The 13346-nt window shown below is 40.7% G+C and overlaps 1 protein-coding gene across 1 annotated transcript in view; it reads left to right on the top strand.

Annotated features, from left to right (window-relative positions):
- The first annotated feature begins 1374 nt into the window (after positions 1-1374).
- Positions 1375-13346, top strand: part of NELL2 (NEL-like 2 (chicken)) — a 139101-nt gene continuing 127129 nt past the window's right edge. Inside the window, exons 1-2 of the mRNA XM_010574112.1 lie at positions 1375-1399; positions 9221-9371. Coding sequence (XP_010572414.1) covers positions 1375-1399; positions 9221-9371 — 176 coding nt within the window. The remainder of the gene's footprint in view (positions 1400-9220; positions 9372-13346) is intronic.

Below are 13346 nucleotides of genomic sequence, written 5' to 3'. Positions count from 1 at the left end.
TAGATACAGTCACTAGAACCTTTACTGTATTTATTTACCTCTTATTTGCTCTTTGCCTACTGAGCCCACAAGCCACGAAACCCTTGGTCACGGACCCTACATATTTTTGGAGGAGCGCACCTGACTTGTTGCGGTGCAGCCGGGCAGCTTTACCTTATGGTAAATGGTTCACGCTTGTAATCCTGGTGAAAATTCCTTCTTTGCCGAAGGGACCACAGCCAAAGGAAGGATGAGAGATGTCTAAGTGTCTTAGCGTTGTGCTCTGGCAAATTAAGCCTGGGATTGAGAGCTGTGATACCTGGACCTGATGCTCAAATTGGTGTTCATAGTGGTATAAATCCACCGCTTGTTCTCTCTTCATCTATTTCCCTGTGTTGTATGGATCTACTAACCAAGCAAAGGTGCTGTCTGTGGCTGTTTGTATCGTGCTGCTGACACACTGAGACACATCACCATTGAAAGGACATTTCCCTGGTCTGTAATCCAGGTGGGGAATCGTGCTGAGCAGCCGCACCATTCATTTGACAGCTTCGCCGATGCAGTTGGATTCTGCTTGTGTAGGAGGTGGCTGGACTGGAAGGAGAGATCCACCTTCCCCATTTGTCCTGGTTTCAGCTGGGATAGTTAATTTTCTTTCTAGTAGCTGGTACAGTGCTATGTTTGGGGTTCAGTATGAGAAGAATGTTGATAATACACCGATGTTTTCAGTTGTTGCTGAAAACAACTGAAAGTTGTTTACACTAAATTCAAGGATTTTTCAGCTTCTCATGCCCAGCCAGCAAGAAGGCTGGAGGGGCACAAGGATTTGGGAAGGGACACAGCCAGGACAGCTGACCCAAACTGGCCAAAGGGGTATTCCATACCATGTGACGCCATGCCCAGTATATAAACTGGGGGGAGTTGCCTGGGAGGGATCGCTGCTCGGGAACTGACTGGGCATCAGTCAGTGAGTGGTGAGCAATTGCATTGTGTATTTTGTATATTCCAATCCTTTTATTATTATTGTCATTCTATTATTGTTGTTATTATTACTAGTTTCCTCCTTTCTGTTCTATTAAACTGTTCTGATCTCAACCCAAGAGTTTTACCTTTTTCCTTCCAATTCTCTCCCCCATCCCACTGGGTGGGGGTGAGTGAGTGAGCGGCTGCCTGGTGCTTAGTTGCTGGCTGGGCTTAAACCACGACACCATTCCACACTGCATGGTCTAGTTAAGTACGTGCGCACCACAAAGAATGATTTCATAGCCCCAATCTCAAGATCATCTCAGGGGTTTGGCCATGTTTTGAAAGAGCTTGATTGTATTTTAGTGGCTAGCACCTGAACAATTGTTCTGTGGACTCACAGGGACACAAAGGAGGCTGTTTCAGCAGGGAATGTCGGTAGTCGGGCTGTGGGAAGGTAAGCTGAGCATTACAGAAAGATTCAGCTTCACGTGACTTTCCTTGGTTTCTAAAAGCAGCCAGTACATAAGCTCAGAGGCTTAACCCAGCCACTAGTATAATCACTCTCAAACTAGCATTGTATCATCTCTTGTGCAGAATGCTTCTAGACAGATTGCGGTGGTATTACTGTCAATGCGTAATACATTACAGCTGTAGTTTGCCCCGGACAGTCTTGGATTTGCAAACGCGTTCCTAAACAGTCATCCAGGTCAGTGCCAGGAGCTGGCAGAAATGGTTGAGGGCTTGCTTACCACTCAGTTATCTCATTCTATCATATCAGGTAGAAGGTTTTCCTCCTAGTACATAAGTTCTGTTTTAATTTCATTTGCATAGTTGACAATTTTTCATGTTCCTTTAGCTTAAAAAAGAAAAAGTTAACAAGCTTAACAAACCAAGCAAAAATTGCCTGGGGACTTTGACCATGGAGAAGAAAACATTACACACAAAGCACTTTGAATGAAATCATGATTACTTATACCAATGCACAAACTACTTCCGATTACACAAGCAAGTCAGATCCTTAACAATAGTTTGGTTACTTCAGATCAGAAACATTGCAGCTGTAGTCAAGTGTATGTGTCCAGGCTTTCAGTACCTTCTCCCCCTCTTGTCCCACAATGGATTTGTGTTCTCAGCTGTGCCAAAATGACTTTCAACGCACAAGTATGTAGCTTGTAAGTGAGCCAGAGTTTTGGCCAGAAGTGATATGATTAACATTTTTTGAGGATATAGGTATGAACAGTCAATATAATTGGGGAAAAATGTGTGTGTTCAGAGACAAGTCCTTCTTGTAGTCTTCTGTGTCAGTCCGTTGTGACTTGTGGGACTTTGCTTGCGGTTTGAGCTGGAGGAAAGCCCTTGCTGGATGACACACCAAAGCTGTAGCTGACATTCAGAATAGAGAAAGCTACAGAGCAAAGGTAATTGGAACCTCCCCAAGTGCTGCAAGAACAAACTGTGACATTTTCCCTCTTGTTTTTATTTGATTTAATGATTTGGCTTCAAGTCAGTTTTTGTTTAGATTGTTTAGTTTCAGCTGAAGTGCATTTTGCCCTCCTCCTTTTCTCCTTCCCATCCATTGCAGTTCCTTCTGCATGCATCCTTGCTGAGGCATTTGTTTAATGGAAATAAGAAGGGAGGCACAGGGATTTGGTGGTCACTGTGGTGATGTCTAAACTACAAGGGCAGTTTGTGGGTTATCCCCCCTTAACAGTCTGTGGGGTATCTCAAGGTCTGATCATTCAAATTGGGAGATTTACTAGAGCCCTTGCTCCTGTCATTTGTGAGTTTTTGTTCTGGTGAGACCAGGTTGTACCCCGTTTGTAAGGAGCACGTGGGTACATAAAGGTCTACATGTACCTGGTTGGATCCTGACGTACGATTAGACTGTAGTCCCAGTGTTCACCCAGCCTTGGGAACTGGGCAGCGTTCCTGGGCTCTGCAGCTCAAGTACACCCTTTGGCAACAGCCCCAGTGGGAAGGGAGTCTTACAGGGTCAGGGTTTACCCTGTATCTTGTGGACTTTTAAACTCGAGGTGGAACTGCAACACCTTCCCCCAGCCTCCTGCAGAGCTCCTTCCAACAGCCGTGGAGAAACCAAGTCACGTTCATGTGGGGTTGGAAAACTGTACTGCTCCTGTTTTGCTATTCTCTCCGAAACGATTGGGAATCTGTGAGAAGGGAATGAACAAATGTATAGGAAAAGTAGCTCAAATTGTTTTATCAACCAGTATCTTATGTATCAGTTCAAGTAGAGTCAGGAGTATTTAAAAAAACCCACCCAAACCAAAAAGGCAAACCAATCAACCTTCCCACTGAAGTATCTAAAGCATAACACGTCTAGCAGGGTTTTGATCTAATAAAGGGTGTTTTACTTCTTGCTATCTTCAGTTTTCATTACAGGAATGCAACTCCTGAATTTGAATGCACGGTGCTCCACTTAAAAACCCTCTGTGCCCTTTCAGCCTTGTAAAGATTCTGCTTTTGGATAGTCTTTGCGTGCTGCCCCTTTGGCTGTGAGCAGCTTAGCCCACGTTGGTTACTTAAATAAAAGAACAATATAAAGTAAATAGTCTCAGATATTGTTGCCCTTTGTAGGCTGTATGAAATCCCTAGTTACGAAAAAGATTAGCCAAAACTTTTAATATGGGGAAGTGACACAATGTGAATATATACTTGTGACAGTGACCCCAACTAGTGTAGGAAAATGAAACAAAATCGAGCTAGCCTTATTATATTTTTTCAGACTCTTTTTAGCCTGCAGTCCTTCTCCTTTTTCTCATAAACCACTAGAATTTAATTCGTGTGGTTCAGCAAACCTACAGTCAGATGCAGAATTGATTTATAGATGCTGCTATTAAAAGCTGATTATGTGCACACGAAACAAACTGTGGAGCTCAATTAATTAGAATGCCTCCTTCAAAGAATCTTCTGCAGGAGTTTGTTTCATAATTCAGTTCATACTGTATGTTTAGCTTTAGATGCACTTCAGAAACTCAAGAGCACACCCTTTCTTCAGACAAGTTATCTATTCTATTTAATAACGGTTTGTTTTTATTGTGTCCTGGAAAACACCTGTAATGAATGGCTTGTCTTAAACCGTATTTGCATGTAATCTTTCCACTGTGCGATTTAGTACGCTGCTGGTGCTGTGTATGGAAATTTTCCTGCTTACCTCCAATAACGTGTTCATGGCTGCTTCCAACACCTTTTTGGGGGGGGGTTGGGCTGGGCTAGGTAAAGCTGGATCAGTTGCCTGATACGGTTCCTCCTATGTTTGCATGAATGCAGTTGTCATCCTAGGGATGAAGAGAAGGAATTCAAGGCTGGTGGCAGAGCAAAGGGTAAAACCTCCTCCTTCTGCAGCACCAGTTTAGACTGGTGGAAGTGCCTTTGGACCTGTGGAGTGAATCCTGTTGAAATTTAGACTTACTGTCTTGGTTATAGTGCAGTAATTATCATCTCATGAGCGTGACTGAATGACAAGGTCTGCACTTGACACCTCCAGGAAACACTTGCGTGGCTTTGGTGTTCGCTGCGAAGCTCTGACTGCGGGTTGTCTCAGAGGGGAAGATCCTGGTTGTGTCCTGGCTGTGAGGGCTGTTGCAAGTGCAGGGTAGAGGCAGCCACTGAGTTTGCCCTCTGAAGAGCTGAGTTCCTGCAGGTCTTACGGTCGGTGGTTTTCTTCACTGGGTTTTCAGATTGCTTTGCAATGTTAGATCTTAAAAGACTTGGTTTTCTGCGGCTATCGCCTCATAACGAGATATTACAGCTGAAGGTTGACCACCACCTACTCTTGGTCTGTGTCCCTGTAAATCATTATCATTGCCAACCACAGGATGAGTTAATTTGCCTTTCTTCCAGCCTCCTTCCCCCAGGCTGTTGTGGTGTTTTCAGTACTTCTGCTAACTTGCATCTCTCAAACCAGCCACATGTGTTACCGCATAAGCGTTATTATTCCTTCTAAAGGCATTTCCATGCTATAATATTTGACTTGAGCAAGGAGTGTGACATGCTTTGAGTTTGGATTTTTGTTTCTTTCCTTGTCACTTTGAACTTCATTCTTCTATAAATTAAAGATGGAGTATTGATGCTATGGGTCTGTGAGTTGTCATGGTGTAGTCAAACCAAACACATGCAATATTCTGGGAAAGTAAACCAAATATATAGGTATCTTGGCTAGAGACAAATTTCTCATTCAAGCTAATAGTTCACTCGTTATTTTTGCACTCTAGTATCAAAAGATTTACGCCTTTGGTTTTGTGTATTAGGAATGTTCACAGTATGAGGTTTTTGTTGTGAACTGTTGAGAAACCACAAATTATTATCTGAGACATACCAGTTTGATTTCCCAAGCTATTATGGAGGAAGTCCAGTTCCAGTAAAGTATTTTCCTCAGGTCTTAAAATGATTACTAGAAGCCAAATGTCAAGAACAAGCCTGCATCGGTATTTATTGAGCACAGCTGGTGATCTATCAAGCACCTACCGCTAGTGTTCAAAGGCAATTGTAATGAGGGATTTGCACTGTTGTGTTAGTGTAAAAAGAATGGATCTAATGGATCAAGGACCTTTCAGTGGTCTTTCTTTAAGAAATCCACCTGGTGCCGGCCCTGAGCAAAGGGTGCTGTGCTTCATCAGAGCAATAATAATTCAAAAAGCTGTGTAGCATTTTGGTACAGCAAGAATGAACTGGCCTATTTGCAATACCAAAACCGAATTGCCATGTGTTTTGGCAATTTAATGCTCTAGCAGTTAATGTGAGGATAATCTTAATATATAGGCTTTCAGCATGATCTAATCAGGTTGCGATACTTTTGTATGTATTTGAGAAGATAGTCTAAGGCCATGATGAATGATTACAAGGTTTTACAGACAAAAGGATGGAAAACTCTCGTCCAACCTAGTGACCGGGTAATGATTCACAGCGGTGGCACGGGTAGACGTCAAAAAAGATTCCTCTTTTGCGGGCGTAGAGGCAGCTCTGCGTTTCCCCCACCTATCAGCGCAGCAATGAGGACTGGGAGGGCTCGGGGAGTTCCATGTCGACAGCGAGGGTTTGTTTCCTTCCTAAAGCACAGGGCCCCCGCGGCGCAGTGTTTGCATCCCAATAGCTCCAGTTAGAATAAAAGTGCACCACGCAGGAGGGGGAGATGGTTATTTATGTGTGATTGGAACTGGCCTTGTATAATGGTAGGGGTGTTATGCATATACTTTCTTTCATCAGCTGCTAATGAGAATATCGTAGGAATTTGGTAAAATTAACATTTCTTTCTAATTGAAAAGTTGTGGATTTTATTTTTTTAAGTAAGCATAGTCTCCGTGGACTATTTTCCCACTTCCAGCATAGACCATTTATGATTTCCACTGGTAGGGTGTGATAATAGTTAAAACTAGGAATGATATAGAGCAATAACTGGGACAGAGAGGCACCCTAGCATCTTCCAGGGTTCAGAGCTGTGCGGGGGAAATCTGGATTCTTGGAAAAAGGTAGTAGCTCTGCAATTCTCATCTTCTTTCTTACTACCATTTCATCGTCTTGAGGGAAACCTGAAAGAAATCCATTGGAGACGATGGGAACAGAACAAGAACAGCCAGGGAACTTTCTGCAATTTTTCTATTTCCCACAATTCTGATAGGACTTTCTCTTTTTTGTCTTGCTTGACTTTTTCCCCTCCAACACTCCTCCTATCTCCCCATCAAATTCACATTTGATACGTGTACCTCCTATCTTTTCCTGCTGCCATATTAAACCACGAATATTATGTGTCCAGCTGCAATATACATCCATGGAAATTGATAGTATCTATTCAGTACCTTAATGCCTCTATAGATTCCTTCTTCATAGCCCTTTTTCTCCACCCTTCCCTTTCCTCCTAGCAACACTCCTGCAGTGTTTCAGGTGAGGGGGAATCAGCCTGAATTAACGTGGCTGAAAAACCATGGAGTGTTTGTGGTGTATACTCTATAGGCTTGGTTTCTATAATCTCATTGTCTACTGAAGTCAAAGTGAAATACCTCTACCAAGGGAGTTTAAAAGAAGTATAAAAGGTTGTTGGAGGGACAGGAGCGTTGTTACAAAGTAGTAGCAATTATTAATATGTAAGCAAGGTGACTTGCCGCGTTCCAGTGGTCTCAGCTTGCTCTGGGTTTTGTTCTCCCACTTTTATTTAGTTTAAGCTGTGCTGCTCGTCCTGACTGTGGCTTCTGAGGCTGCAAGCCCTTCAGGCAGGGCAGCTCTGCCCCTCAGGGCAGACGCTCTTGTGGCTACACACACAAGCACGCAAATATAGTTTGATTAAACTTCGTCAGATCTTCCCTCATTCATCAAAATGAGATTGTTCTCGCCTCAGTGTAAACGTGTAATATGTTTGTGGGCCCAAAAGCAGACTCCGTAGATACTCTTAATGATAACGAACCTGCACTAGAAGAGGATGTTGGCTGGGCTTTCTAAGCTGAGAAACCCGGCCCCCTGCCACGGCAAAGAGGGTCGGAGGATGTGATTTGCACCTAGGAATCAGACTCTATAGGCTTTTAAGTGAGCTCCACATCTGTATTTTCCCATGGCTTTCTGTATCTTGGTAGGAAAGCTGCTGCTGCGAGCTGCAGCACGTGAGGATCCTGTGATTGTGATTAAAGAATATGTTCCTTGTGTGTCCTTCTGCTCTGTCTCTTGGGAGTAGATTGTTTATATTGCTAGAAATTGTTAATGCAGTTAAACTATCTTCCAGCCTGCAAACCTATGGCATTCCACTCTGTTAGTGTCCCTTGGCTAAAAATGAACACTTTGATGTAATTGTATTTGAGTTGCCTTATAATTTATTAACAATTGCATTAAAATACCATGGATGTCTGCTACAGTAAGGGATACATGCAATCCACAGTAGAAAAGACGTGGTTTCACAGAAAAAAGCTTTAAATGATCTTTTCTTTCTTTTTTTTTTTCCTTTTTTTTTTTTTTTTTTGTCTTTTGGATTCCCCTTTATAAAAAATGAATCAAATTCAGCCTGGTGTGACACTGTGCAGAAGCTTAGTTAGGACTTCAAGGTTGTACAGGTTGTTGCATTTCTTAAACACATTGAAAAAATATTCCTGGTCCACAAACCACAATAAACTGTTTGCTGTTAATACAGAGTAGCTTCTTCATAGATACAGCTTAAAGAATAAACCTGTTTTTAAGAACAGCAGTGTAAGCTTACGTGAAAGCTCAGCTCCAGTGCTGCCAAAAGAAAATCACAGTTTCTGTTGCAGTTAGTTCTCTGCTGCTGTTGCTGTCCCTGAATTAGTGTCCCTGAGTTACAGCAGGATGGTCAAATTGCAATGACAAGAAGCTTGTGAATTGATTTAGTTCTTACACAGTTGATTACACATGCTAATGAATTGATTTTGTGCATTAAAAATGTATATTAATTTTTTCTAGTATAATGTATTATGGGAAACCTTGGGAATTGTTTTTCTAGCATTTGACATCTTATTTTGTAAATTATCTCTCTAGAGGGCTTAAGGTTGGGCTTTTTTATTTTCTATGCAAGTTCCGTGCAAATTCAGCAGAAACATTGCTTCAGTTTTGGTTGTGTGGGGGTTTTTAAAAGCAAAATCTTTATTGTGTGTGTGCAGTTACTCTAACAAATGTTCGTGACATCCTGTGCAAGAAGCAGCAGCAACATACTGCACAACTGGAGAATATAGTGATTAATTAGCAACAATATATTTTGAACGACGATGAGTTTTGAAGTTAATTTATAACAATTACTTAAAGCTGCGTAAATTGTCCCTAAAGAGATGCTGCTCTTTATTTTTTTGGTTTGGTGGGGGTTTTTCGTGGTGTTTTTTTTTTTTTTTAAATTAATTGTGCATAGCTATTAAGCATAACATTTTTGTAGACGTCATTAAAAAGTTGCTCAGGTTGCGCTTCACAGCTTAGGCTCATATCCAGTGTTGTCACTCTGTGCTTCAGTGCTAGTGAGTCCATATTTTGGATGAGATATTAAAGGTACCATCTGGCCATCCATGGGGAAAGGAAAAGAGTTATGACCCCGTCTTAAAAACAAAACAGCCCACCCCCCACCTCAGAATAGAATGGGTGTCCTAGAAAATGTGTTCTTTCATTGAAATGGCTCCCACTGCATGTAAAAGCTGGTGTTTAAAATACTTTGGTCCCTGCTTCAGGTGGGCTACTCAGGAGGAGCTTGTTATTTTGTAAGCTCTTTGAGTTGAGGATATAAAGTAAAATAAGATTTTATACTGACTGTTTATTCTGGTTGTTTTTTTTTTTTTAGATACTTCAAGAAGTGTCAAGGCATCTCCAGAAACAGCTGAAATCTTTTTTCAGAAATTAAGAAATAAATATGAATTCACAATCCTGGTGACCTTAAAACAAGCCCATTTGAATTCAGGGGTTATTCTCTCTATTCATCATTTAGATCACAGGTAAGTACTGCTACCTGTATGCTAGTTAACGAAAGTGGATGTATTTATGCAGTCAAAAATTGAACATAAGTTAGGGCAAAATTGTTGTGTAGCAGGTCACTTGCAAATATTTATAGTGTTTGGGTAGGCATATTGTACAGATTCATAAAAATTCACAAGTCCAAATCGGCCAAGGGAAAGTGGAACAGCTTTTACTCTTTAAATATCTCTTGCCCCCAAGGGCATGAAAAGCCAATTCTCTCTTGTCATTCATAACCATGAGGACCAGATGCTCAGCTGGTGTAAAACTGTTGCATCAAAATAGCTACACCGATTCACAAAGCCTGGCCTTGTATGCCCACCTCTTCACCAGTTGGTTTTTATCACTGCAAGCAGTTTAAAAAAAGCCGAAAAATCTTCCAGGTATGGGCTTACACCTCCCGTGAATGGCAGAGCACTTTACTCAAAATGTTGTCAGCCTTAAAAAACTAAAGTGAATGACACAGAGCATTTAAAGATTATCCCTTTGATAGGATAACGACTGCTAGAGAAATAAGATACTCTTTATATATCTGTCTGAGTAATAGCTATTAAAGATAACCGCCCTATGATTCTGTGACATAATAAAAAGGAATTTTAAAATGTGCACTTTCTAAGCAGTCATTAGCACAAGCAACAGATGATCTCTGCTTTAGGTTCATAGTCCTTTTTATTTTCCTGTGTACAATCCTATAATTCTTTCTTGATGGTCTCACTACAAAATAGAAAAAAAAAAAAGGTAAAGACAGATGTTCAAGCAAAGCAAAATGTCTGTTTCTTTTACATGAGTGTACAAATTTTCATTAGCAGGCATGGTGACAATTATTTTGTGCTGGAAGATGCTCCAATTCTACTTTTATTCTATTTCCCAGAGGCCCCATCTTCTGCAATTCACTTATTTAAAAAAAACAACAACACATAAACCAACCAAAAACAAACAAGAAGAAGAAAACAAGGGAAAACATTCCCAAGGATCATTATGCCAAGTTTATAAAAGCATCTTTAAACGTTGCAAGGGGGTGGTTGAATGCCTCCTGGATGATGTTTGCAGATGCTATATCATAGAAGAGCCAAGGGGCTTCTCTGTTAACTGTTAGTTACTTATCTGCAGGAGCGAGCAATTTGCAAGGGGCAGAACTGGGCAGCTGTGATTATTGAGTTTTGAACTCAGACTGTACCACCATATGTGCAAATCATCCCAGATGGAAAAGTTTATTCTGTCTCAAATGAGAGAGTAGGTCTGCAGAGCCAGCTGTGCCCTGACAAAGCTTGTTTCTACATTTGTAGGAAGAACATGGATTGGTTGGGCTACTGGTAGGGCTAATGCAACTATATTTAAAACTTCAAAATTAGAGATGAAACCTTCAAGTGCCAAAATAGCCGCAGAGGTGGGCAAAGAGGTCACCAATGTGAAATTCTCAGACTCTGGAAAAGAGAATAACCATAGCCCTTCTGAAAGGAGGCAGTGTTTGTGAGAAAACCTTCCCTGGCCTCAGGAATGGCACGAAGAAAGAGACATGCCACAGAAGATCAAAAAAATGCGTAGTGTATCACTGAGCAAAACTCGACAAAAATTAACTTGGAGAGTGGCCAACTGGGAGAAAACACTGCCACTTAGTGAACATAAAGAGTGATAAAAGTACAAAAAATAATGTGCAATGAACTTTCACTGAAGGGTTGCAGAAGAATTTGAGATATTGTTTGGGAAAATAATGAATTCTTGAAGCGAGTAAAGCTGGGCAGGTAGACCCGCCGTTGGTCTTATGCGAACAAGAATGCTTTAAATTGATTCTATACATCCATAGCAAAGAGAAGGAAAGATTAGAGCAGTGCCTGGTGTCCAGGTTGCGTGGCCATACAAACATAATGCTGCTTATCTCGTTTGAATCTGGTTCATCCATGTCATCTGCCTATGCCCATATAAAAGATGGTTGTAAAAGGGTGACAAACGGGACTCTGAAAATCCTATTTGATATGGGTATATTTTTAGGAATGGGTGATTAGATTTTTAACAATATATTGATAACATTTATACTTTTTCAAGAAGTTGCTCTCATACCTTAAATATTTGCAGGTTTTAGTGTTACATTTTTGCCATCTGTTTATCTGCATGTCGGAATCTGAACTGTCGTAACCGCAATGGAAAGTATTTGTCAAGGTTTCTAGCTGAAATGAGAAGGTCTGCATTATGTGTGTAGGTATTTTAACTGTGGATGCATAACTTAGTGGCATTGCTGAGCGTTTTTGAGGTCCTTTTTCTCTTAACTGTGGAAACTTTTAGTACTGCTGTTCTAATGTTAGAGGTATGAAAAATGAAAATACCCAGTTCATGCCTTGATGAAAAAAAACCTCCTAGCACCATTTTAGCCAGTGTGACCTCTTTATCTTACTATGTCCTCTTAAGTGATGCCTAGTGTTTACAATTTTTCTGTAGGGATGTATGCTTTATGTTTGGTTTTGGGGTCTCCTTGTAAGTCTTTGGATAATCAAAGAGGGAGAAAAAAAAGCCGTCTAGGTTATTTAGGCAAATAGAGTCACTCATCAGGTCAGCTTTGGATGAAGCAGCTAAAGAACAATCTACTTGTGAATATTTAATTTCTTGCTTTGGGAGAATATTAGGTCATCTATTTAAAAAGAGACTTGAAGAATTTGTTTTAAAAATGTTAGGCCTAATCTGATCCCCTTACAGTCAGAGAAAATCTTCGTTATCTTCAGCAGGTGTAAAATCAGTCTCAGGAAAAGTATGGCCAGAAGGAACTTGTGGCTATTAAATTAGGTGTGCCCTTAAGCTTTTAATAAACACATTCTGGTCTATTCTGTGCAGAAAAATGTCTGTGTGCCATAGTAGTGTTTGTTCAATTTCATTGTGCTAAAATGAGAGCTGACGTATGTGTGGATAATACTGGAATTAGGCTAGCCTCTCTGAGTCTCCTATAGTATCTCTTCTGGTTTTCATTTTCTTTTATGATGAATGACAATAAAGACAAGAGAACGTAGAAGTTAAAAGGAAGCATTTGGATGGGTTACCTTAAGTAACTGCTTCTTCAGTGCTGGATTTCCAGCTCTCTGACCTTGCCCACTTCTGACCAGGGACTTGCCTGTAACAGTCCTTTAGTTCTTAAAAAACTACTTGTGAACTCTCTGTCCCAGCAGTCACCACAGTTGGTAGGAGAAGTAGCAACGCCAGACCTGACTCTGCTCCTTTGCACCAGCTTCAGCCTCGTACAGCTCCTCTGATGTCAAAAAAGTTGTGCTCGTGTTGAACTGTTGCCTTGTGGGATAGAATCCCACCTGGCTATATTCTTAATTTACAGCAGTCACTGCTAGCTCTTACTTTTCTGCGGTGAGGAAGGCTGAAGGTGCCAGTAACTGAAGGATATAATCAGGTAGCACACAAGTAACTTTTCGTATGTTTTATTTTACAGAGGTTTCATAACACCTAATGGGTCTAGGGTAAAAGAATTTCTAGGGTACAAGAAAATCAAAATATTCATTTAAAGAGTGGGAAAAGGTATGTTCAATTATTCAGTGGCTTGGGAAATATCTTATGTGTTTTCAAAAATAAATCGGAGTGAAAAATCATCCTCTCTTTGCTTGGGTCTAGGGACTTTGGTGCAAATATGCTAATTTACAGCGATTGAGGACATTTCCTAAATTGCCGTTACTTTTAAAATTTTATAATTTTCTTTAAAACTATATACTTAAATAGTTTACATAATTCAGAGTTTCCTGATTCAGTATGTGTTGTCTAGTTTTATGGTTTTTTTTTGTGTTTGGGGTTTCTTTTTTGTTGTTCTTTTTTGCTGGTTCCCTTTTGAGGAACATAAAAAATGACTACTTCCACTGAGATATGGTCATGCAACTACTTCAGGCTTTGAGTCTTAAGAAGTTGACAGGACTGCTCTCCCAAAGTTTCCCCTCTAACGTCATGTTGTGAATGCTGTCCCTGGGCTATCA

The sequence above is a fragment of the Haliaeetus leucocephalus genome, unplaced genomic scaffold, assembly GCF_000737465.1.
Source record: "Haliaeetus leucocephalus isolate CR32 unplaced genomic scaffold, Haliaeetus_leucocephalus-4.0 Scaffold406, whole genome shotgun sequence".
NCBI lineage: Eukaryota > Metazoa > Chordata > Aves > Accipitriformes > Accipitridae > Haliaeetus > Haliaeetus leucocephalus.
This window is presented reverse-complemented; position numbering and strand designations above follow the sequence as displayed.